Source organism: Panthera tigris, chromosome A1 (assembly GCF_018350195.1).
Source record: "Panthera tigris isolate Pti1 chromosome A1, P.tigris_Pti1_mat1.1, whole genome shotgun sequence".
Taxonomy (NCBI): Eukaryota; Metazoa; Chordata; class Mammalia; order Carnivora; family Felidae; genus Panthera; species Panthera tigris.
In genome coordinates this window covers 66,920,285-66,946,893 of record NC_056660.1, presented here as the reverse complement: position 1 = coordinate 66,946,893, position 26,609 = coordinate 66,920,285, and the positions used below count along the sequence as shown (strand labels likewise).

General features: G+C 36.8%; 1 protein-coding gene across 3 annotated transcripts in view; it reads left to right on the top strand.

Moving 5' to 3' along the window:
• Nucleotides 1–26,609, top strand: part of UGGT2 (UDP-glucose glycoprotein glucosyltransferase 2) — a 198,263-nt gene that overhangs the window by 136,840 nt on the left and 34,814 nt on the right. For all 3 annotated transcript variants that reach the window (XM_042979427.1, XM_042979424.1, XM_042979435.1), the window contains exons 23-27: nucleotides 2,930–3,054; nucleotides 8,593–8,688; nucleotides 12,880–12,982; nucleotides 16,319–16,398; nucleotides 22,759–22,942. In XM_042979427.1, the coding sequence (XP_042835361.1) occupies nucleotides 2,930–3,054; nucleotides 8,593–8,688; nucleotides 12,880–12,982; nucleotides 16,319–16,398; nucleotides 22,759–22,942 (588 nt within the window). The remainder of the gene's footprint in view (nucleotides 1–2,929; nucleotides 3,055–8,592; nucleotides 8,689–12,879; nucleotides 12,983–16,318; nucleotides 16,399–22,758; nucleotides 22,943–26,609) is intronic.

Genomic DNA, 26,609 nt, shown 5'->3' with positions numbered 1-26,609 from the left:
TAGCCAGTACAGAGAGTAGTCAGAAGAGAAGCTTCAGAAAAGTAGCTGCCGACCAGATCCCGTAGGGTTTCAGGACAGTGTAAGGACTCCTGCTTTACTGTGAGTGAGTTGTGAAGTTTAGTTGTGGGCAGAGGACTGACATGGTCTGACTTATGTCTTCTTTGCGCATCTCTAGTGGCTGTTCAATAGAGAATAAAACATAGGGCATCAGGAGAGCAGTCAGGAGCTAGTTCAGTAGTCCACGTGAGAGCTGATGGTGACTTGGACTGGAATGGCCCTGGAGGAGGAAGTGAGGGATGTATTGTGGAGGAAGAGTGGACCTGAATTACTGACAGACTTGGGGTGGGATGGAGAGAACCGTGTGACTGGCAAAGTGAGGCTGCTCAGGACGAGTGGAAGGGGAGGGAAGATGGAAATTCAGTTCCGGATGTAGGAAGAGTTCAGTGGCCAGTTCTGGTCCTGTGCCTGCTCTTGGGCTGACACTTGAGCATATGAGTTGAATTCAGGGAAGAGGTTGGGGCTGGAGGTAGATATTAAGTTAAATTATGTTGGCTTTTGCATTGATTAGTAGAAAATTATAATTTTATTTTTTTAATTTATGGAACTGTAATTTGAATAGAAAAGTATAATGTATCTGAAAGCAAGTACTGTGGCTTAGAGCTGTGTAATACTTAGCTGTGTAATACTTAGCTTGTTACTCTCAGAGTGAAGCTTTAAAGCACAGTAGTCACAGCAATTGCAGCAGATAGGTACAACTCTCAGCCAGATCGTTTAATGCTTGAAATCTGACCTTTTAGAATCAGCCTTCATCGTGAACCTGTCCAAACGTTTGTTAGAATTGGAACATACTCAGGTTGCTTATGAATGATCAAAACTGGGGGGTGGTGATTATCTCATACTTTCTTACTAAGATGCTGAAGAATTAAAAATGCATTTATTTTTAGTATTAAATAAAACTCTAATACTGCCACTATAATTATAACAGATTTATTGTCATTAACCTACATGTTTACAAATGGGCGAAAGACGGCATAGCAGGCGGTAGAGAAGCAGGGCCTTTTTTGTTATTTTTTTTTTTTTTTAGCCAAACAAATTTCTGTTTGAATTCCATTTCACCATTAATTAATTAATTATATGACTTCTATGAGACTTGGTTTAGAAATATCATTTGGACAGTGGGAACGGTGATGGTCTATTTTACAGAGTTGTCAGAGATTAAATACACTTTTATAGGTAAAGCATATAAAACAACCCCAGACAGAGCAGATTTTCAGTAAATATTAATTCCTGTTTTCTCTTTAAATATTTGAAGGCTGTCATGAGAAATAGTGGGTACATTTGTAGACCTGATTTGTGTTACACTTGATGAGAGAGTCAATATAGAATCATACTGAGATGTCCATGAGTGGAGAGAGATTTTTATAAAGCTCAGTGTGTGGATGAACATTCTAACAGAGTTTTCTAAAATTTTAATGAGCTGTCAGAGGTAATGCATTTCTGTTACAGCAGTTATTCCGTATAACTGAAAAATCACATTTCCAAAATGTTGTAAAGAAGATGGAAGCACCAGATACATTTTATTATGTTTGTACATGAGTTTCAAGTTCAGTGTCCCTTTTCCCAACTTAGACATTATGTGATTTTATACTGTTTATGTTTCTTTATCCCACAAGAATCAAGTTTCTCCTAGCTGTTTCACACTGCACTCACATAGGTGAAATAGAGCCAGTTCTCTGGTGAATTTAATCAATGAAGAGAGCCAATCTAATTAACCCCTTAAGAAAATAATTTGAGATTATATTTCCTTTTTCTGAGTTATTAACAAAACTGCTCAAATCAATAGAGGTGGTACAGATAAAATTCAGCTATTTTCCAGGCCTCCTATTCATAGTCCATAAAATATAACATTGAAAGTGCTTTCAAAGTATCTCAAAAGTGATACCAAATCTTAAGGCAATGAAATGTTTCTATGTGTACTTTTAGTTTTATGGTATCCATTTTTTCATTTTGAAGAGCCCATGTTATATGTTTAAGGGTGAAACATGATATTTGTTTAGTTGGAATGCTAACACCCCAGCTAATATCACCTGTGATATGAGCAAATAATAAAAAATTCAAGAACTATACCTCATTCATTTTTAGAAAAATATTAATTGCAGAAGCAGATGAAGCAGTCGAGGGAGTGAGAAAATCTGCTACAACCATTTAATTCTGGTCTGTTTACCAAGAAAAAAAGGATTCTGGATGCTATACTTTGTGGTTGTCATTAAGTGTAAGTGTTTAGGGCATAAGACTATGTCAGGCTCACCTTCTACATCGGTGCTTGCATTCATAATATGATGATGATTGCATGGATTAATTTCGAAATTAGGCGTGTGACAATTTGACAACTCCTCCTCTAGAGTTAACTGGTTCACAGCCGACCTGCATACATGACCTTACTGTGGTCCAAACCATTTATACAGCATCAGTTAGATGAAGATGGGTTGGTATGTTTAAGTGATTATGTGGTTTGTCTTTGGTTGTGTCTACGTCATGTAGGCCACAATTGATAGATGAATAGAAAAGCAAATTGAAAATAAAAGACTTATGAAATACAGACCGTTTCATAATTTACCTTAGAATGAAAAGCCTTAGGTTTTTGAAAGCATTATGTTTCAAAGTAAAACTTCCTAATGGAAATAATTTACTGCTTTTCTATTTTGTCAGTTAGATATTGGTGTTTATGCAAATGTTACTTGTAATATGAAAGTGAGAAAACCTTTTTCTCTTTGTCTCCCGGTAGATTTAGTAAGTGGTGGGATTGATCGCCACCGTCTGTTTAATCGGTAATCGGTTGTTGTTTAAATATCTATTTGATGAGAAAATATTTGTCCCAAACTGGTATCTTCTAGAAGGTATACAATAATAAAACTACTTTTATTTTAAGTTCTTAGGACCTTTAGATGAAAATTTCTATACAGAAGATTTTTACTTCTTGGAAAAGATAACATTTACTAATTTAGTAGAGAAAATTAAAGGCGTTGTTGAAAATATGAAAATCAGCTCAAAGAAGTAAGTATTTAAAATCGTAAGAGCAATTCATTTCAGGATGTGCTATTTTGCATCTTATTTTTTTCTTTTTAAGAATAGAAAATATTTCAAATATGTACACAATTAAAGATATAAGCGATATGTAGAGAATATTTAAAAATGATAATAAAGGACATCCATACTCACCACCACCAAACTGTACATGTTAATGGTTTGTTTTATTTGCCTTGGATCTTACTGTCCTCTTTGTTTCTTACCCACCTACACAGTCTCCATCCTCCCTGAGAAGTAACCATTTTCCTAAATGCTGTGTGCATGATTCCATACTCATATTTATACTTTGCTTCATTTCTGAATATCCATGAGCAGTGTTGTTTGGGCCGAATGCCTGACTTTTATAGAGAAACTCTGTTTCCTGTAGGTTCCTCTGCACTCTACTTCCTCTGGAGCTTCATCCAGGTTCATGTACACAGTTCATTTTAATTCCTTTTCGGTGTTTAATGAATATGCTGTAGCTCGTTTATGCAGTCCATTACTGAGGTACAGTGAACTTGGCTTTAGTGTTTTTACTGTTACAGAAGTGCTGGAGTGAACCGGCTTTCAGTGTCTCCTTGTGCAGTGTGAGTTTCTCTAGAGCACAGGGGTGTTGCAGTTGGATTGTAGGGTGTGCGTGTCTTCAGCCTTACCAGATGTTGTTAAATACCCTTGAAAGTCATTGCAGCAATTAACACTCCCACCAGAAAGGTGAAAGTTCTGTTTCCACAGGTTCTTACCAATACCTGGAGTTGTCTGACTTGATAATTTTCTCTGTCTGGTGGATGTGAAATTGTGGCTTGTTTTACTTTGCATTTCTTTGACTTTTGAGTATCTTCTCATACGATTATTTTCATTCACGTTTACCCTTCTGTAAAATACCTGTTTGTGTCTTTTGCTCAGTTATCTGTTGGGCTTTTTTTCTTCTTTTAATGATCTATAAACATATTCTCTGTGATTCTGTATACTAATCTTTATCAGTTATATGTGTTACAAATATTCTAGTTTGTGACATGACTATTTACTTTTTTATTGCAATTTTTTACCAAATACTTAGATGATTTTTATTTTAATGTCAAAACATTATCAGGATTTTTCTGTCATGGTTTGTCTGTGGTCTGTGTGTGTGTATCTGTAGGATGTATAAGAATTTTTTTCTAGTCTGCGTTCATAAAGATATTCTCCTTTATTGTCTTCTAAAAGTTTTCCAGTTTTGCTTTTTTATTGGTTTATATCTTTAGTTCTTCTTGGATTTTTAAAAAAGTATTTATTTATTTTGAGAGAGAGTGTGTATGTGTGAGTGAGCAGAGGAGGGGCAGATCTGCACTGTCAGCACAGAGCCCCATGCAGGGCTCGATCCCATGAACTGAGATCATGACCTGAGCTGAGATCATGACCTGAGCCGAGATCATGTCCTTAATTCTTCTTAGATCTTTATATTGTTCCACTGGTATGCTGTCTCATGCCAGTCCCACACTCCAGTTACCACAGCTTTATAATAAATTTTGATAATAGCAAAAATTTTCTCTTCTGTCTCTTCTTCAAAATTGCATTGATTGTTTTTTGCTACTTGTTTTTCCACATAAATGTAATTAGAACCAGCATAACAAGTTCTACAAAAAACTGTCCTGGAATTTTTATGAGAATTTCCGTGAATTTATAGATTAGTTTAAGAATTGCCATCTTTATGTAATATTAAATTATCTCGTCTGTTAAATATATACATATATTGTTTATGTATGGCTATATGAATGTATAATATATAAAACATATAAAATAACATATAGGTATATAACTGATGTATCTGGCATACAATTTATATGTGGTATATGATTTATATGTAAACATATGTATATAAGAATATGTAGGTAGATAGTTTGACACACTTACTTAGTGTTCCTTTTGGGTCCTTTGGTGAAGCTTCTGTTTTTTTCCCATGAGTTTTTACACATGTAGTTTTAGATTTATTCCCTTGTACTTTATACTTTTAGCCCATATTATAAATAGTGTACTTTAAATTATATTTTCAAATTGTTTATTGCTAAATTACAGGAATAATAATAAATTCTATATTGATCTTCCTTGCTCAACTCTCTTATTTTTTGTAACATTTTATCTGATGTTAGACGCTCATGTCATTTGTGAATTGTAACAGCTTCGTACTTTAACTTCTAGCTTTTAAAACATCTCCTGTTGGCCTTTCTCTTGTTCTAGTTTGCTTAATTTAGGATAGACTTATTTTACTGTTTTACTTTTCATATATGTAGATTTAGGACCTGGCAGGCTCTTAATTGTTTTGGTTGTTTTTATCAGTTTCAGTTTGTACTATTTTTTTCATCTGTTCTCTTTCATAAACTTCTCAAGTTGGGTTCTAAGCTTTTTAATATCACATTTTTTTCCTTACATACCCTTAAATTACAGGCCTAAAAGTGTCTTTCTAAACTCTATTTAGCTGTATCACATAAGCTGTGATATATAAATGCTTCATTATGATTCATTGCTAACATGTTCAGATTTCTGGGTTTTTTAACATTTGCTTGTTAAGATGTTTTGAAATATTTATAGTGTCTTCTTCATGAAGGCAAACTCCTTGTCCATTTTATCATTTTTATCTTCCTTATATGGAATTGTGCCTAGATCTTGTTAGACATCCAGTAAATCTTTATTGAATAAATAAATGAATAAGATGCATTTTAAAATTTTTAAGTGGCACAGTGTGTTATTAATTGATTTCCAGTTTGTTTTTGAACTGTGATTAGAGAACATGGTTTATGAAAATCAATTATTTGGTATTTATTTCTACAAATTTTGTGAGACAGGGTTAATCTTTATCATTGTTCCATGCCTGATTTTTTTAAGGCTTATTCTCTAATTGTGTGGAAGATTTTACACATTTATTATTTTGAACATGCTATTTTTTTTCCAACCATCGAAATACTGAATTATTCTTTATCTGTCAGTTACTAGATGAAGTTTGTTAAAACACTGCAATGATGATTATGGATCTGTCATTTAATTCTTGCAACTTTGTCAAATTTTATTCTAAATATTTTGAGCTATAGTTATATATACTCTGATTCAGAATTATGTTTCTAGTGAATTGTTCCTTTTATCATTATATATTACTCCTTTTGCTATAATTTTGTCTTAAAGTCTGTGGGGTCTCGTATTTAAGCCACATCAACATTCTTTTTGGTTAATGCTTTTCTGTTTTATCTTTTTCCATTTACTTTCAGTGTACCCACACATCTTATGGCATACAACTAGGCTTCCTGCCAGAACTAAAAATTCTGATTCTTAGTCTTAAATACAGAATTCTGATTCGGATGAAATGGATGTCCTTGCTTAATCTGTTCCTTTAGGAAGTAATTCATCATTTAGGAAATGATGTTAACATAGAAAACTAAAAATAAAGTAGGAAAGTGTAAGGGCATTTCTGCAGTAAAGAGATAATATCCACAGTTATTTTCAAGTGGATATTTTAAAAAGAAAACTTTAAAAAGCAAAAAAAGTTATTTTTGGTTAAATAATTTAGGTCTAGCTTATGTTGGAAAGCATATAATTCATACTGAATTTTGTGAATATATTGTTAACATTTCAGAACCAATTTTTTTAATCTGATCTGGCAAAAAATAGTTTTAAATAGGTTTGGGAAGCTATTTCAGCCACTTTAGAGGTGGATTTCAGGCCAAAACCACCACCGAAACAACAAAAACCAACACTAAACTATAAGAACATCCCCTCTAATTGTCTGAAGTCATTGCACGCACACACATAATGCTAAACACGTCATGTTGTGGTTAGAATAAAGGCATATATGCTTAAATGTGAACATATGTTTAAGATATGCGTCCTTATTTTCATGTCTTCCAAGAGTTAGCTACCTCAGAAGGTAGAACTCTGGGTGCAAAAGACAGAGTCCTTGGAACCATTGCTGGGGGAGCACGTGACACCTGTTTCTGGAGCAGAGTGATTACTGCCTGTTCTGCTCGGAGACCATCTCCACTCCTTAAACAGGAGGTGCTGACCTTCTCATGCATGTTCCCTTCTGCAGTGCAGAGTATTTTGCAAAAAGAGAGAAGTGAGAGAATCTACAAAAAGGCTGTTTGGGGCTCCCAATTTTCCCTTTCCTCATTTCCTCTTCACTTGGTGCATATGGTCTCCTTGAAACATGGGGAGCATGTTTAACCATATTTCCTCTGTTGTGTCTACAATTTCACATATTAGAGATTATGTGGCTAATAAATACCTTTGAGGGAGTTTAGGAATAGAGATTATGATTTTGATTAATTTACTCATTTAAAACAGGTTTATTGGGTGGCTCAGTCGGTTAAGTGTCCGACTTCAGGTCATGAACTCGCGGTTTGTGAGTTCGAGCCCCACATCAGGCTCTGTGCTGACAGCTTGGAGCCTGCTTCCAATTTTGTGTCTCCCTCTCTCTCTGCCCCTCCCCTGCTCATGCTCTGTCTCTCTCTGTCTCTCAAAAATAAATAAATGTAAAAAAAATTTTTTTTAAACAGGTTTATTAAGTGGTCATTAAGCAATGCTCTGTGAAAGATATGGTGTGTAATACAAATAGAAGTAATGTGAAGTCCTACATGTCAGAACCTTATAGTCAAAGCTGATATAGTAGAGAGATACAAGTTCTCAACTCTGCATCTGAATTTCTTTATAAAAAAGAATTGCTTATCATTTCTTTTCTAGTTTCTTTCTTTTCAAAAACTTTCCTTAAAGTTTAGCCAACATTTTCTGCCCCAATGTATCCGTGAGCATATAATACATTTCCTCTGGCATGAATTTTCAAACTCGGTTATGTTTAATCTAGGTATTTGTTTTATGCAGTTGTAATTAGTTTTCAAACTAATTTGTGACCATACAAGTCTGGACTTCTTAGTTATTTTGGAAATTCTCCCTTTTGTTCTTCCTGCCCTTCTTTCTCTCCTGGGTGGGCTCCAGTGCTTGAACACATAACCAGTGCTCAGCAAATATTGCCTTGAATTGAATGACGCACCGTATCCTTACAGGCGCTGTTAAGAACACTACTTATAAGTGTTTAAAGATCATGTCAATGATAAAAAAAAAAAAAGGATGGTTTTTAAAGCAGCAGTCATCTTTAAACTGACAAATTCTAGGGGCATCTGGGTGGCTCAGTCAGCAAAGCATCCGACTCTTGGTTTTGGTTCAGGTCATGATCTCTTACAGTTCATGAGGTCAAGCCCTACGTTGGACTCTGTGCTGACAGCGTGGACACTGCTTGGGATTTCCTCCCTCTCCCTCTCCCTCTCCCTTCCTCCCTCCCTCCCTCTCCCTCTCCCCCCCCCCCCAATGCTTGCTCTCTCTCAAAATAAGTTTTTAAAAAAACTGACAAATTCAACTTACAAATTTGGAAGAAAAGTCATTTATATAAAGCTTGTCTATTGGAGATATTTTACATTAAATTTCCATTTCTCGGGGCATTAATTGTGACATGAAATATGGACCTTTCTCCTCAGAAAAACTCATCTGTTGTTTATCTTGTTTACCTAGCATGAGCGACCTCGTTATGAAAGTTGATGCCCTTATTTCCTCTTTGCCTAAACGTGAATCTCGGTATGATATCACATTTCTTAGAGAGAATCACAGGTAAGAATATATATTTTCTGTCACTGTATCCTTTACTCAGTTATGGTTTCCACTTATAGCAGAATTTAGAGCAAATTAAAAATTGTTAGAGAAGAAATGTATTTGACAAGATTAGGAAAAGAAATTCCAGCTCTGAGATATTTGAAATGGAATTCATCAAGCTCTGTCTACTTACATACAATTATCTGTTTCCCCCGAAGGGAACCTTTTCTGTTGTTTTTAATTAGGGACCGCATAGAATTGGAGGAAAAAACAGACATTATATAATTAACCTATAGACATGTTTCGTTGTGTGATCTTTTTCTAATCAGTGCTCCTATAAAACTAAACTGAGACAAATACCTTAACATAGACTCAAGATGGCTAAGAGTACCTTGTAAGTTTTCTGATTTTGTGGTAGATGCAATCTTACATTGCTCATGTGTACTACTAGATGGTAATACGTGCTGTAGCTCCAGGAAGTGTGACTTTCAAGAGGTCTTTACACATGTGCAGTTGTATAATCAGGGAAAATAACTTTCTAAAGAAGGGAGCACTGTTGGGAAGGAAGTTTTATTTTTTTATTTTATTTTATTTTTCAGATAACTAAGATTCAATACTTTTAAGTGTTTATTATTATTTTAGATAGCACAAGAGCTGGGGAGAGGGACGGAGGGAGAGAGAGAAAGAATCTTAAGCAGACTCCACAGTGAGCGTGGAGCCTGACACGGGGCTCGATCCCACTACCCCGGGATCATGATCTGAGCCTAAATCAAGAATCGAATGCCATGTGCTAAAATAATTTAACACAAATTACTCAAAACCATCACTGTAAACATTAGTCACTAGACTGCTCTGTTAAGCTATATTGTACTTAGGAATTTTGATTTGTTTGGAATTTATTTACTCCCGTGTTAAATGTCTGAAACAATTGATTTTTATAGTTTATTGTCGGTTAGTTTCGGCTCCCTTTCTCTAACTTTCAAATCTCTCAATGCATCTGCTGCTTTCAAGCCTACTGCCTTATTTTATATAGACAGAAGGTATGATGTGACTTTTTGATATTGGTTTGCAATTCTCCAATTTTTTCTGTTATTTATAAAAATGTATAAATGGATATGCAGTATGTACATATTAATGTGCATCTCTGTTTATACAATAATACCTAATGCCTGCCTTCTATAACATGCAGATAAGATAATTTGCCATTTTCTGAGTTCATGTATATACTTTAGGCATTTAACTTTTGTTTTCTATGTGCTTACCCATGCTGATAAATTCATCTGGATCAACATTGGTTGTGTAGCATAGCATGAGCTTTCTTGTCCAAAAAACCCAGTTTTTGAATCCCAGTCTACCATGGCCCTGTGACTTCTCGTAGCTTCAGTTTCTTAATCTATAAAATGCGGGTGTCGAGTCCTACCCTTCCAGGGTTTTATGAGACTCAGGCCTACTGCTGTGAATATAATAAATATTTAATGCATTGCAGCTATTATGTGTATTTGTTACACAAATAATGACACTTGGAAATAAGAGAAAGAAGATTAGACCTGAAAGTTAAACCATAAAATCAACTCCTCTTAATCTGGGGAGAGATGTGAATACCTACCTTAAGTAGGATCCAGGTCAGCAAAACTTAATGATAACCTAACCTAAGTGAAGGTATTAATTTAATGAAGGAAAAATGACTTTGTTGGATTTTGTGTTGGAAGCCTAGGAAAGGTAGAGAGAAGCACATTAGCAATGCTGGACTGTACAAGCAGGGCTCAATCAGAGCAGTTGGAATGCTGTGTGTGTGTGTGTGTGTGTGTGTGTGTGTGTGTGTGTGCGCGCGCACGCATGTGCACATACACATGTGGAGGTTGTGTAGATGAGAACTCGTTATTCATTTATAAAAGAATTGTTGTAGGGTTCGACCTTACACAATTGTAGGAGCTGGTTAAGCAGTCGTTCTGAGGCTATTGATACTGGAGCTTGGAGCTCACAGTGCAGGCAGGAAGGAAAGGAGGTTGCAAGGCGGATGGCCGTTCTTTCTGCCTGCCATGAGCACACCCCAAGTTTCACCGTAAGCTTTCCAGTTTACATGTTTCACGAAGTCCACAATGGAAACAGAAGAGTTGTTCAGGTGAAATGTAACTGTATTTATTTATTTTTATTATTATTAATATTTCTAATATGAAATTTATTGTCAAATTGGTTTCCATACAACACCCAGTGCTCATTCTAACAGGTGCCCTCCTTAATACCCATCTCCCACCCCCCATCAACCCTCGAAATGTAACTGTTTTTAGAAGAGGGAGGACACAGAAAGTCTCTGAGAAATCTTTGCGAAGGGAATACTATAGAACGAATAGTGTCTTCAACATCTTTTAAGATGGGTGGCTTGACCTGTCTTTATATACAAACTAATAACATCATAACAGACTTAATTCAGTAGAACATCTCTGCATGGAATGGATATGATATTGGCTGAGCATTTTCCTGCTGCGGTGGCCTGTTTGAAATGTGCTTAGTTTATCCCAAAGACTTGAAGGCCTGAACATACCTACCTCAAGCCGACCTTCATGGCTCTCTTTGACTTAAGCTTTTAACAATTATTGACTGTCATTGTACTTGACATCATTCTTCCTGGCTAATGGCATAAAGTGTAACACTAGTTTCTTGGCAATTGAATACACATCCATTGCCTTAAAAAGGTGGTGTAGGTGGAATTAGCATCTTTTTGTTAATATTGTATGGGAAAAGAGATGTGCTGCTTCCATTCTTAGATTAGTCAATGTAATACCTACTAATAGGCTCAGGATTTTGCTCAGAAAATGGTCATGAGTCTACATCAATGCATGTAGAAATAGATGATGGGGAGGGACTGTTGGATTCGGATACAGACAGCCTCACAGAATCGGCAGTCGTCTGAGTAAACAGATGCCTGCTTTAGCCACCATAACAGAAAATAACCAGTTTTGGCAGTTTGGGCATATTGGCAGTTTTAGCCAATCGGCAGTAGTCTGAATAAACAGATGCCTGCTTTTAGTCACCATAACAGCGCATACAGAAAATACAAGTTTTGAGTAACGCTGCAAGTATAGCAATAATTGGTAAAATTGTCACCAACATAACTAAAGTAATTAACCACTGTAGATAGTCTCTTCAGTTTTAAAACATCTGATTTGTAGTCCTTATTTCTAGTAATAGTTCCGTAGCAGGATATGTTGTCTGATTCTGTCACTCCTGTTTTTCACAAAATTAAATCATGTCAAGTTCATATAAAATAAAATATCTTTCATTTCTTTGTCAAAGGACCCATATTTGAAGTGACTTTTACATTAACTTTTATTGCTGAGAAATTCATCCCTTCGCTGCAAAAAGTCTAGCTATTTATAGTCTTTCTGCACCAAAGAAGACTATATCCCTGTAATTTTACAGGGATACATTTTAATTTGGTAACCTTCATCCCTTTGTAATACATAAAATATAATTCATACAGCTCAAAAAACTGACTTCCTGTATTATTACAGTGTTAAAACAGTAACTCAACTGGAATATTCTGTACTTTTAGTCAAGTATATACTTTTAACTTTGAATTACATTAAATATAAAATTTATTATCTTTCACTGGCCTCGTCTGTGCTCTGTGTTCCTTGTAAAGATGAGTCCATCTTCCAACTTAGAACTTAGTTCAGTGAAAGAAACAAGCAGGAAGACTGAGAGGAGGAGCTCAGGAGAAGGTGCCTGGGGCCAAAAATAAGTATGATAAATTTGGGCTTTTACCTCCTGAACTTTCCTGTTGTATGATATATTGGAGTTTTTTAAATACTAAATTCAAAAAACTACTGAACAGTTAATTTTATTCTCAAATCTGAAAAAATATATTCAACCAACACAAAAGTAACCTGGTTTTATTTTTTATGTTGTATGGTCCATGAGAATTTGGGGGAGGTTAGAGTTTTCACTGTAATAGTATTGTTCTTTGAAGAGTTTTTAAAAATCACTCATTCATAAGTTCTTATTTTCTCTGTTTCCTTCCAGTTTTGTAGTTTATTGAACACAAACATGAGGCTTTTAAATTTGCATTTTCATCTGTGAAATAACCAGGTTTTTTTAATCTAGTGAGAAAGAGAACAATTTATAAGAATGTATATAGTGAGATTAAGGTTTATTAGATAATTAAAGAGATTTAACTCATCCCCTTTCATCTTATTTTCTATTTTCTAGCATTATAAAGATAAATCCTCAAGAGAATGATATGTTCTTTGATGTCATTGCTATTGTTGATCCATTGACAAGAGAGGCACAGAAGATGGCCCAGTTATTGATTGTGAGATAATATTTTTATTATATATTCTATATATGTCATTTTATTATATACTTTTGTTTTGAAATTTATCATTAATCTGTCAGGTCTGTTTTCAAGTATAGTGTTTATGTCCTCTTGATTCTTTATTCTGTATAACATTTTAATCATATTTCAATGTAGAAAATTGAGTCGTATAAGCCAGTGCACGAGGTGTATGGCAGGCCCAAGGTTTGATGTTGCTGTGGACTTAATTGTCGTCTCCACCTCCCCTGAAATTTATATGGTGAAGCCCTACCCTTCCTCTGACTGTGTTTGGAAATGGGGCCTTTAGGGGGTAATTAAGGTTAAATGAGATTTTACAGTTTAGGCCCTAATCCAATAGGATTTATATCCTTACAGAAGAGGAAGAGAGAGAGCTCTCTTTCTCTCCTCACACACACACAAAGCAGAGGTCATGTGAGCACGTGGCAACATGGTGGCTGCCTCCAAGGCAGGAAGAGGGCTTTCACCAGAAATGGAATCAGCCGGCCTCTTGATTGAAAATTAGTAAATTTCTGTTGTTTAAGCCACCCAGTCTGTGGTATTCTGTGGCAGCATTCTGAGCTAACTAACACATGGTCTTCCTGTCTTCACCCTGTCTCGAGTTCTGAAGAAATGGCTTCTGGAGAAGCCGATGGTGTAATAAGTAACAATAGCCAAACAGGTGAGTGAAGGTTAGATTCAGAAAGTTTGGCCAAAGTAACAGAACCTTCAAGACTGGAGTTTATTTCTCTCATCTCACAGCAGCCTGGAGTAGTGGCTAAGGCGGCCCCATGGTGTGAGGGCTCGGCCAGCCTTTGTGTGGTGGTTCAGTCTTCCTCCTGAAGCGGCTGGTGTCTCGTGGCCTGAGATCCAGTCAGGCTCCTCTGACCCACCTCTGTGTTCCTGTGAGCGGGAAGGGGAGAGCAAGGGCGTACCCATCCAGTCTTGTCTCACTGACCACACTGTAGCGACTCATCGGGCTACACCCGGCTCCGAGGGAGCCTGGAAGCTGTGCACTGAACATTCTTTCACTGAGAAAGTGGGGAGAAGGATACCAGGAGGCCGCTAGCAGACTCTGAAGGGACATTCTGTGGTTTTGCATTGTACTGAAAACTTTAGAGGTTCGAGTTGCGATGCAGCTTTCAGTGGTTAAATCACATAAGCTACTTACATTGGAAATTGAGATTTTTTTTTCTAGTGGTGTTCAAAATTGTGGAGTACTCCTATTTGAAATTACTCATTGCTTGTTTTAAAGACATATTTTAAAAATATTCTCAGAAGTAGGGGCGCCTGGGTTTGAGCCCTGTGTCAAGCTCACTTCTGTCAGGGCCCAACCCGCTTCAGATCCTCTGTCCCCACTCTCTCTCTGTCATTCCCCCGCTTGTGCTCGCTCTCGCTCTCTCAAAACTAAACAAACATTAAAAAAAATTAAAAAGTATTCTCAGAAGTGAAAACTGTTCTTTGACAGTGGCCTCGCTTTTGGGAACAGGCAAAAGTATTTAGGTACTAAGTCTGGTGGAAGATGTGAAGGATCCAGCCGGGTCCTACAGGTGTATATGCCACTGAATTTCAAAATGCAGTGTCCATCAGAAATTAGTTTGTCCTAGCAAATCATATTGGAAAAGGGGATTATAGATCTCTGTTATAATTATTTGGACAAATAATTTTGGAAAGGCTTTGCCATTCTACATGCTCAGTATATAAGCAAGGCAAACAATTCCATAGTTGGTTTACTTACTTCCGTCCTTTCTTTTAACATTTGTGTACCTTCACATTTGAACTTCCTGAGACACACTATTCGGATTTTTCTTTAAAAAACAACAATCAAGGAGTGCCTGGATGGCTCAGTCGGTTAAGCATCTGACTCTTGATACTGGCTCAGGTCATGATCTCATAGTTTGTGAGATCAAGCCCTGCATGAGGCTCTGCGCTGACAGCATGGAGCCTGCTTGGGATTTTGTCTCTCCTTCTGCCCCCCCTCCCCCCGCACTTGTGTTCGTTCTCTCTCTCTCTCTCTCTCTCTCTCTCTCTCTCTCTCTCTCAAAATAAATAAATTTAAAAGAAAGCAGTAATCAGTCATTGTATCTGTAAGGCATGGAGCTAGTATGATGCATTTTAGTGTATAAATACCTATTCCTACAGAGTCATTATTCAGAAAAAAAAAAAAAAACATTGCTTACCTCCGAAGTTTTTATGTAAAGGTAGAATTTAGGAATAAAATAGGAATTTAAATGGAAATATAAAATATGGGATTGGATCCCAGTTTATGTGATTGGAAATAATAACATGTTTCCTTCTGAGCACCTCAGCACTTCATATAATTTATTATTTCTTACCATAAGGAAAATTTATGCTATAAAACATAATTTATTGGAAGAAATGGATAATTTCTCATTGAACACTTGAGAAAAACTGCCTCAGTGACCTCTGTTGTAGCAAATATGAGGAATGATAGAATAGGAAATAGGGCTCTGAAATCCTTAGTCTGTCCTGATTCCTTCTCAAGCCTGTTCTTTCCTGTTCTATGTGCCTTTTCTCATCCTTCTTTCTCTATGTCCTCTGTTGACTAATATCTTTCAAATCTGCACTGACTTGCCTTCTAGAGGTAGGGACTACCAAAATTAATAATTCTCCTACATCATATGCCCCAGGAAAAGAGACAGTATTTCCTCCATATGTAGCTAGGAACTTCCTACATCTCTACCACGTGGGCAGAATTCCAAATGGACTGGGGCACCCTGGCCATTGTTGCCGTGAGGACAGCACTTTGTATTCATACGTCATAGTTCCAGCAATTATTTTACTTATTCTTCAATACTAAGGAAATATGGAGACCATGAAAGAAGGTCACATTAGGCAAAAGGGAGGCCGCGTAACTCTTGAGCAATGAAATCAACTGTCTGGATTCAAATCTGACCCTGGCCATGATTTATTGTGTGATCTTGGGTGAATTACTACTACATTTCTCTGTGGCTCAGCTGTGAAGGTGGTCGCCTCTAAAGGCTGTTATGAGGATCACATGAGATAATGAATATCAAGTGTGAACGCAGGGCACCTGAGTAGCTCAGTCAGTTAAGTGTCAGACTTTGGCTCAGGTCATGATTTTTTGGGTCGTGAGTTCAAGCCCCGCATCAGGTTCACTGCTGTCATCACAGAGCCTTCTTCATATCCTCTGTTCCTGTCTTTTTCTGCCTCTTTGCCACCCCTTCTCTCTCAAAAATAAATAAAACATTTTTTTTAAAGGTGTGAACACAGTGCCTGGTACATAGTAAATGCCTAATAAATGTTAGATATTAAGATTATTTAATATAAAATATGGGAATTTTTTTCTCACAGGTACTTGGCAAGATTATCAACATGAAGATAAAGTTGTTCATGAACTGTAGGGGTAAGCTTTCAGAAGCCCCTTTAACAAGGTGAGTCTGAGTGAACATAATTTCATTTCAAAAAGTTTGCAGATGCTAAGACTAAAAGAAAGAACCATAATTACTGGGTCTGTTTTTTTTTTCTTCACAAGATGGTTAACTGAAAAAAGATCAGAAGACCAAAGATAATTTATTCACCTTAATGGATGCAAAATTATAATAACCAGTAAAATTGATCTGACATAATTACAGTATTTACATGGATTTATGTTTGTCCATGGGTATTTTTGAAAATGTGATGTAGAAATACCTATATAAAGTTGAATTAAACCATTTTTGTGTTTGTATACTTTCAGTACTTCAGAGCTGAATTATCAAAATGAACTTTATGATATTGTCTCATTTCTTATTCGGAAGTATTGAGATGTAGTTAGTGTAGAATAATCTTTTAATAATACAGAAAATGTTTATTGTTATAAACAATTAAAAATTTTTAACAATTATAAAATTATAAACAATTATATATATTTTATTATATATATATTTATTATATATATATAATATATATATAAAATTATAAAAAATTATAAACAATTAAAAATTTTTATATATAATTTATTGTCAAGTTAGTTAACATACAGTATATATGGTGTGCTCTTGGTTTGGGGGGTAGATTCCTATGATTCATCGCTTACATACAACACCCAGTGCTCATCCCAACAGGTGTCCTCCTCAATGGCCATCACCCATTTCTCCCCTTTCTCCATCCCCTCTGTCAACCCTCAGTTTGTTCTCCACATTCAAGAGTCTGTTATGGTTTGCCTCCCTCTCTGTTTGAAACTATTTTTTCCCTTTCTTTCTCCCATGGTCCTCCATTAAGTTTCTCAAGTTCCATATATGAGTGAAAACATATGATATCTGTCTTTCTCTGACTGACTTATTTCACTTAGCATAATACCCTCCAGTTCCATCCACATTGTTGCAAATGGCAGGATTTCATTCTTTCTTATTGCCAAGTAGTATTCCATTGTATATGTAAAACACATCTTTATCCATTCATCAGTTGATAGACATTTGGGTTCTTTCCATGATTTAGCTATTATTGAAAGCACTGCTATAAACATTGGGGTACATGTACCCTTTTGAATCAGCACTCCTGTATTGATTCATGCAGGATCAATTGCTGGGTCTTAGGGTAATTCTATTTTTAATTTTTTAAGGAACCTCCACACTGTTTTCCAGAGTGGCTTCACTAGTTTACATTCCCACCAACAATGCAAGAGGATTCCCATTTCTCCACATCCTCACCAGCATCTGTTGTTTCCTGAGTTGTTAATTTTAGCCACTCTTACTGGTGTGAGGTGGTATCTCACTGTGGTTTTAATTTGTATTTCCCTGATGATGAGTGATGTTGAGCATCTTTTCATGTGTCTGTTGGCTCTCTGGATATCTTTGGAAAAGTGTTCATGTTTTCTTCCCATTTCTTCACTGGATAATTTGTTTTTCGGGTGTTGAGTTTGGTAAGTTTAATCCTTTATCTGATATGTCATTTGCAAATATCTTCCCCCATTCCATCGGTTGCCTTTTAGTTTTGTTGATTATTTCCTTTGCAGTGCAAAAGCTTTTTATCTTGATGAGGTCCCAATAGTACAGTTTTGCTTTTATTTCCCTTGCCTTTGGAGATGTGTCAAACAAGAAGGTGCTGCAGCTGAGGTCAAAGAGATTGTTTTTCTTCTCTGGGGTTTTGATGGTTTCCTGTCTCACATTTAGGTCTTTCATCTATTTTGAGTTTATTTTTGTGTATGGTGTCAGAAAGTCATCCAGTTTCATTCTCCCAGCACCATTTGCTAAAGAGACTGTCTCTTTTCCATTGGATACTCTTTCCTGCTTTGTCAAAGATTAGTTGGCCATACATTTGTGGGTCCAATTCCAGGTTCTTCATTCCATTGGTCTATGTTTCTGTTCTTGTGCCAGTACCATGGTGGGGTTCTATCCTTCAAGAAGAGCTAAAAATTATAAATGTTTATGCTCTCAACTTGGAAGCACCCAAATACATAAATCAGTTAATCACAAACATAAGCAATCTTATTGATAGGAATACTATAATTGCAGGGGACTTTAATACTCCACTTACAACAATGGACAGATAATGTAGGCAAAAAAATCAATAAAGAAACAATGGCCTTGAATGATACACTGGACCAGATGGACTTGACAGATAGATTCAGAACTTTTCATCCAAAAGCAGCAGAGTATACATTCTTCTAGAGTGTACATGGAACATTCTCCAAGATCACATGCTGGGTCACAAAACAGTCCTCAAACATATAAAAGAATTGAGATCATACCATGCATATTTTCTGATCACAACAGTATGAAACTTGAAATCAGCCACAGAAAAAAAAATTGGAAAGCCTCCAATGCATGGAGGTTAAAGAACATCCTACTAAAGAATGAATGGGTCAACCAGGCAATTAAAGGAGAAATTTAAAAAAATACATGGAAACAAGTGAAAATGAAGACACGACAGTCCAAACCCCTTGGGATGCAGCAAAGGCAGATACATTGCAATCCAGACCTATCTCAAGAAACAAGGAAAATCCCAAATACAAAAACTAACAGCATACCTAGAGGAACTAGAAGCAGGACAGCAAAGAAACCCCAAAGCCAGCAGAAGAATAGAAGTAGTAAACATTAGAGCAGAAATAAACAATACAGAATCAAAAAAAAACAAAACAAAACAAAACAAAAAAACAACAACAACAAAAAAACCAGAACAGATCAATGAATCTAGGAGCTGGTTTTTTGAAAAAAAACAGACAAAATTGATAAACCCCTAGCCAGACTTCTCAAAAAGAGGACCCAAATAGATAAAATCACAAATGAAAAGAGGATAGATCACAACCAACACCACAGAAATACAAACAATTATCGGAGAATACTGTGCAAATTATATGCCAACAAACTGGACAACCTGGAAGAAATGGACAAATTAGACACCTACACACTACTAAAACTCAAATGGGAAGAAATAGAAAATTTAAACAGACCCATAACCAGCGGAGAAATTGAATCAGTTATCAAAAATCTCCCAATAAGTAAGAGTCCTGGGCCAGATGGCTTCCCAGGGAAATTCTACCAGACATTTAAAGCAGAGTTAATGCCTATTCTTCTCAAGCTGTTCCAAAAATAGAAATGGGAGGAAAGCTTTCAGACTCATTGTATGAAGCCAGCATTACCTTGATTTGCAAACCAGAGACTCCACTAAAAAGGAGAATTACACGTCAATATCCCTGATGAACATTGGATGCACAAATTCTAAACAAGATACTAGCAAATCAAATTCAACAGTGTATCAAAAGAGTTATTCACCACAATCAAGTGGGATTCATTCTTGGGCTGCAGGGCTGGTTCAGTATTTGAAAATCTATCAGTGTGATACATCACATTAATAGAAGAAAGAATAAGAACCGTATGGTCCTATCTTGGATGGAGAAAGCATTTGACAAAATACAGCATCCTTTCTTCATAAAACCCTCAAGAAAGTCGGGATAGAAGGAACATACCTAAACATCATAGAAGCCATATATGAAAAGCCCACAGCTAATATCATCCTCAATGGCGGAAAAACTGAGAGCTTTCCCCCTGAGATCAGGAACACAACAGTGATGTCCACTCTCAGTTGTTTAACATAGTGTTGGAAGTCCTCGCCTCAGCAGTAAGACAATAAAATGAAATAAAAGGCATCCAAATTGGCAAGAAGAAGTCAAACTTTCACTTTTTGTAGATGACATGATACTCTACATGGAAAATTGGAAAGACTTCACCAAAAAGTTGCTAGAACTGATACAGGAATTCAGCAAAGTTGCAGGATACAAAATCAGTGTATACAAATCAGTCGTCTTTCTATACACCAATAATGAAGCAACAGAAAGAGAAATCAAGACATCGAGCCCATTTACAATTGCACCAAGAACTGTAAAATACCAAGGAATAAATCTAACCAAAGATGTAAAAGATCTGTATGCTGAAAACTATAGAAAATTTATGAAGGAAATTGAAGAAGACACAAATGGAAAAACATTCAATGCTCATGGATTGGAAGAACAAATATTGTTAAAATGTCATTATTACCCAAAGCAATCTACACGTTCAGTGCAATCCCAATCCAAATTGCCCTGGCATTCTTCTCAAAGCTAGAGCAAACAATCCTAAAATTTGTATGGAATCACAAAAGACCCTGAATAGCCAAAGTTATGTTGAAAAAGAAAACCAAAGCGGGAAGCATCACAATTCCAGACCTTAGCCTCTACTACAAGGCTGTAATCATCAAGACAGTATGGTACTGGCACAAGAACAGATGCAAATATTTCACATTAAAACTGTTGAAATAACATGGTCTCTAAAGTGGGGACAAAAACTTACCCCTCTTCCCCTTTCTGGATCAGGGTCACTATCATTTTGAGCCACCGTCTCTGATAGGAATATGCAGGATCTTTCAGGTGTCACAGGGCAAAAAAAAAAAAAAAAAAAAAAAAAAGCTTGTCAATGTACCATGCAAACACAAGACAGAAAAGTTGCATTCGGTTAGTCCCTTGTTTACTTATTGAATTGTATTTGTTGTAATTGATAAACATAGGTTATTGCCTTGAGCAGATATTTTAAACATGGCAAATATTTTTAATACAGTATTTGGAAAGCAATAAAATGGGAAATGTAAGGAATTTAGATGAAAATTTAGGGTACATTCATTCCTTTCCTGAGACTCATGTCCTCATATCTCATTCACTTTTCATACTTCTCATTTATCTTGTGTATTTCAAATTTTATTACGTCCCTCTAAATCCAAACAAAAGCTTTCATCTTATTTTAGCCACTAATGGAGAGAGGTCAGTTAGCTCTGTGAGTACAGAATTTTTATTCACATGACTAGAGATGCTCTCCATAGTATCTCTATAAAGAGTAAGAATATTGAACATAAGGAAGCATAATCCATTAGGAAGGAAAGAACTTGACCTAAGGTGAAATGACCCTTAATGTACCAGACAGATGCTTTGAGCAGTTAATAATGCTGTGCAACACAAAGACTCTGAAACTGGTTTGGAACTATGGGCTCAACAGAGTATTATTTACTCGGTAGCATCTATCAAGAAAACTAGATGACACATTGGTCCCCAAGCCCTTTGCTTTTAGAATACTGTCCCTCCTTCTCAGACGTGGCACAGGTTGTGGGCACCCTGCTGTGTCTCCCACGTGTCCCAGCCTTCCTGCGGGGTAGGGGAAGGGGTGCTGAATCTCCTCTTAGCTAATCCTCCCTTCCTGTTGGAACCCACACTTGCTTTGTCACATAGCTCCTTTGTTCCATGTCTTTGACCTCCCTGCCAGCCCTTTTCTTTCCGTCCTGAGAGTTTACTCAATTTAAGAAGAGAAATAAAAAGGGGTGCCTGGGTGGCTCAGTCGGTTAAGCATCTGACTTCGGCTCAGGTCATGATCTCGTGGTTCGTGAGTTCAAGCCCCGCGTCGGGCTCTGTGCTGACAGCTCAGAGCCTGGAGCCTGTTTCAGATTCTGTGTCTCCCTCTCCCTCCCTCCCTCCTTCCCTCTCTCTCTCTCTCTCTCTCTCTCTCTCTCTCTCTCTCTCTCTCTCTGACCCTCCCCCGTTCATGCTCTGTCTCAAAAATAAATAAACGTTAAAAAAAATTTTTTTTTAAAGAAATAAATTGCTCTCTTAGTAACCTCTCCTCTGGAGCCCAGACTTTTTCTCCTCTTCTGCATTCTTTCTCTTCTCAGCTTCTTCAGGGGTGGCTCATACCCCCTGTTCACCCCTCATTCACCTTGTACCTCCCCCTGCACCTTGCATTTCCCAACACAGAACTTGATCCCACAACCCTGGGATCATACCTGAGCTGAAGTCAAGAGTCAGATACTCAACTGACTGAGCCACCCAGGTGCCCCAGTCCTATTTGTTTTTAATTGAACTTTCATCAGAATTTTAGCTTGAATTTTAGCAATTTACTTGCTTTCTGGTTATCATTTCTCCTCATACAATTAGTGGTGCCAACATTTAATAAAATGGCTGACAAATAGTCAAATCTGAAGAAGGATCAGTGAGCAAATACAGCTCATAATACTAGAACCCACATAAGTCGGTATATCCTAAAAGCATTCTAACCATGTTCATTAAGAAATAATTAACAAGGATATATGATATATACAATCTTGTAATAGATGACAGTGTAAACAGACTGTGTACCATTTATAAGCATTAACTGTTCTGCAGTTACAGTGTGTTTTAGTCTTTTTAATTTGAGACTTTTTGGTCATGTTCGTAAGTGATTTTCAGTTTTTAAATATTTTAGAAGAAATTTCAGTTTTGGTCATAGTATGTATTTTTATTTATGTTCTGTTGGCAGCTTTTATCGTTTTGTTCTGGAGCCAGAACTGATGTTAGTGGGTAATGACATTACTGGACCAGTGGCAAAATTCTTGGATATCCCTGAAGCACCCCTTCTAACCCTCAACATGATTACTCCTGAAGGCTGGTTGGTTGAAACAGTACACAGCAATTGTGACCTTGATAATATTCACCTCAAGGATGTAAGTTGTCCTGTAAAGTTGTATAAGATAAGAGGAATAGGGTACATTCTTGTCAGCCACTGTAATTGTAAGCAATGACTGATCATGCCATGGCTGCTCCCAGAATTTTCTTCCTTATGGTTCTAGGTCCTGATCCAGTCTTTCCTTTGATTTTTGAGTTTCCTTAATTTACAAATTCACCTTCTCTAGTTTTCCAGGTTCCTAGGTACTCTTACCTTCTTTGTTGCCTCAGACCCCTACTTCACAGGTGCTCCTCTAAGATGAACGACGTAGGAAATATGGAGTTGGATGACTTACGACAACACCGTGAAATACCTATTTTGCCCCTCAGGTTTTGTTTTTAACTCTGGAAGGAACAGTTTTAGCTGAAACCCTGTTTTGCCTCACAGCGCGTGGCCAGAGAAAACAGCCCGAATGAGATTAGGGTAGAAAGCAGGGAACAGGGCGCTCTCAAAACTGCAGGCTGGGTGCACTGCTTCCCACCTGCCCCCTACACTCCCTACCCTACCTCTGCCCACCCTCTGGCCCCACCCCCTGCACCCCCACCCTGTGATCCTTCTCCAGGAAATGTCCAGCCTTCTCTTCCCCACCTATTACATTCCGCCCAGGGCCCACAAAAGGGGAGGAGACTATTTTAAAATACACTCGGTCTTTCAAAAAATTGGATTCAGAAGTCAGAACTGATTCGTGGCTAATGACATTACTGGACCAGTGGCAGAATTCTTGGATATCACTGAAGCACCCCAAAATACTCCTAAAAACAGAAGCATTTTAGGAGAGCTTACCTAGAGAATAGGTGTCCAGAGAAGGGAGCAAATCCCTCCTTCTTAGTGTCTTCCCTCTTGGCTTGGTTCTGCGTAGCCCTGACCTGTTTTCCAGCTCTGAGTGTGGCAACTGCTTGTAGCTACTGCTTTAACCTAGGCTGTGAACATTTTACCGCTGATAAAATGGTTAAGATTGTTCATCATATTTGTTTCTCATGTGTTACCTTTGTCTAAAGACTTTCCTTCCAGGCAGGTTTCTTCGGATCCAGTTGTGAATAGATTGTGTGGTTTCCCATCACTTCTGGGGAACACACCTACTGCTGTCAGCCTCAGCCACCCAGAGAAGGACCTAAAACCCTGCCATAGCCATCACCAATAATCAGTCCTTCAAATATCGGGAAAGAATAGAAAAGCAGCAAAATAACATAATCCAGGAGAGAAAATTCAGAAATGAGTTTGTGAAAACGTAAAAAACAATCCTGTTTTCTCTGTGATCAGCCAGCTCTCTTAAAGGATTGTCTGGATTCTCCATTAAGAGAGTTCAGTGATCTATACCAATAAGATGAATTTATAAGTTCCAACCCAAATGCTAAAGAGTTTGAGGTGGGAGAATTAACACGGCTTAGAAAAGATTTAAATTGAATCTGTGGTAAAAAGTTAAGCAGCTATTAAACAGTTAATGGAGATTAACTACACATTGTTGTGACTAGCAGATACAGCAGTGTCTTTTTAGAAGCTATTAATAAATATACAATGTATTTATATTAAAATACATATTAAAAATTATACATGGGGTGTCTGGGTGGCTCAGTCGGTTAAGCGGCCGACTTCGGCTCAGGTCATGATCTCGCGGTCTGTGAGTTCGAGCCCCACATCGGGCTCTGTGCTGACAGCTCGGAGCCTGGAGCCTGTTTCAGATTCTGTGTCTTCCTCTCTCTGACCCTCCCCCGTTCACGCTCTGTCTCTCTCTGTCTCAAAAATAAATAAACGTTAAAAAAAATTTAAAAAAAAAATTATACAAAGAGCCAGCCAGATGCTTCTAGAAGCTATTTAAATGAACAATAGTTACATTTATTTTAGAAGATTAAAATAAAGAGAAATAGTTTTTTCTGACTACTTCATAGATGATATGAATAAACCAAAGGAAATTACAAATTCTCGGGGCTATGAAAGTTAACTACTTGTAAGTCTCTTCTCTCCCGCTACGTTCTGTGCATACTTCCAGTATGACCCGCAACAATCCTAGAAGAATCTGAAATCACAAAGTAGAGACACTTGATGGAGTAGAGGGAAGGAGTTGCAAGTAAAAGGGAAAGTACGGCTGACAAAAATGAGGCAGATAGAGATTTGTCCCACGCATTGGCTCGTGCAAGTACTCCTTCGCATCTAATCCCTGGACGTTTCATAGACACCTAAAAACATTTGATGGCGTAAAACTCTCCCTCACCAGGACTTTTGTTCATGTGTTTATGACACAACCATCATTAATGCCAAAATCGAAGGTGACAGAAGTGGTTCTAGGGAAGCTTAAAGTGAGATGATCCTCTTCCCTGGAATTTAGAGGTGGTTCTCCTCAGAGCTTGTTATTAGAACTTCATCCAAAGGCTCCTCAGTTATATTAAATCACAGCCTGTATCCGAAAAATACCAAAACACCTGAAACACTAGTGTATGTTTACCCCTAAAGAGAAAGTGAGGAATAAAAGATTGCTAAAGGATAATAGGAGGTGGCTGTGTTAAAAAGGAATTCATAGAACAATGTATTAGCTGCCTCCGAAACAGCAGTACAGTTGACCTTTGAACAACACAGGGGCAGGGCTGCTGACACCGCCCCCCTCTCCCCCCGCCCCCGCCACACACACACACACACACACACACACACACACACACACACACACAGTCAGAACTCTGCATATAACTTTGACTCCTGCCCAAAACTTAACTACTAATAGCCTACTGTTGACGAGAAGCCTTATTTCACATAAGCAATCAACACATATTTTTTATATGTCGTATATATTGTACTTCTCATAAATTACTAATTTTTAAAATTCTTTTTTTATAGTAGGAAATTTTATTTCAATATTTATCTTTAACACTATCGTAGTGGTTTTTAAAAACATGGATGTGAATTTTTTTTTCATTTAAATCCAGGTTTGTTAACATACAGTGTAATAATTTCAGGAATAGAATTTAGTGATTCATCACTTATGTATAGCACCCAAGTAAGCTGGAGAAGAAAAACCTGATTAAGAAAATTATACAGGAGAGGACATGCTTTTCCAGTACTGTACTGTATTTATAAAAAAAGAATCCATATGTAAGTGGAACCGTGCGGTTCAAACCCATGTTGTTCAAAGGCCAGCTGTAATTTAATTTTTTCCAAATTTTTACTTAAATTCTAGTTAGTTAACATATAATGTAATTTTAGTTTCAGGAGTAATATTCAGTGATTCATCACTTACATATAACACCCACTGCTCATAGTAACAAGAAGGGTCAGCTGTAATTTAGATGTCCATTGCCAGTGTAATTGTGAAAGAATTCATATTTTACTACCATAGATAATTGTTAATAAATCCAAATGATAATCTTTATAATTAAACTTATACTTTTTTTAAGGAAGAAGCTAACTTCCTTACTATTTAGCCACAGAACAATAAACATTTATATTTAGTAATATTAATATGCACCCAAAGTTATATTTGTAAGGTATTAAATTCATGTCTCATATCAATAAGCTAACATTTAGAACAGATAAGTAAGCACATAAAGGAAATGCAAACATCACAAAAGACCACAAACTCCTGTCCTTGCTAAAAATAAACCTTGATAATAGAAACTAATTTAACTTAAATTACCTTTATGAAATTATTTGAAATGAACTTATGATATTCACTAGAA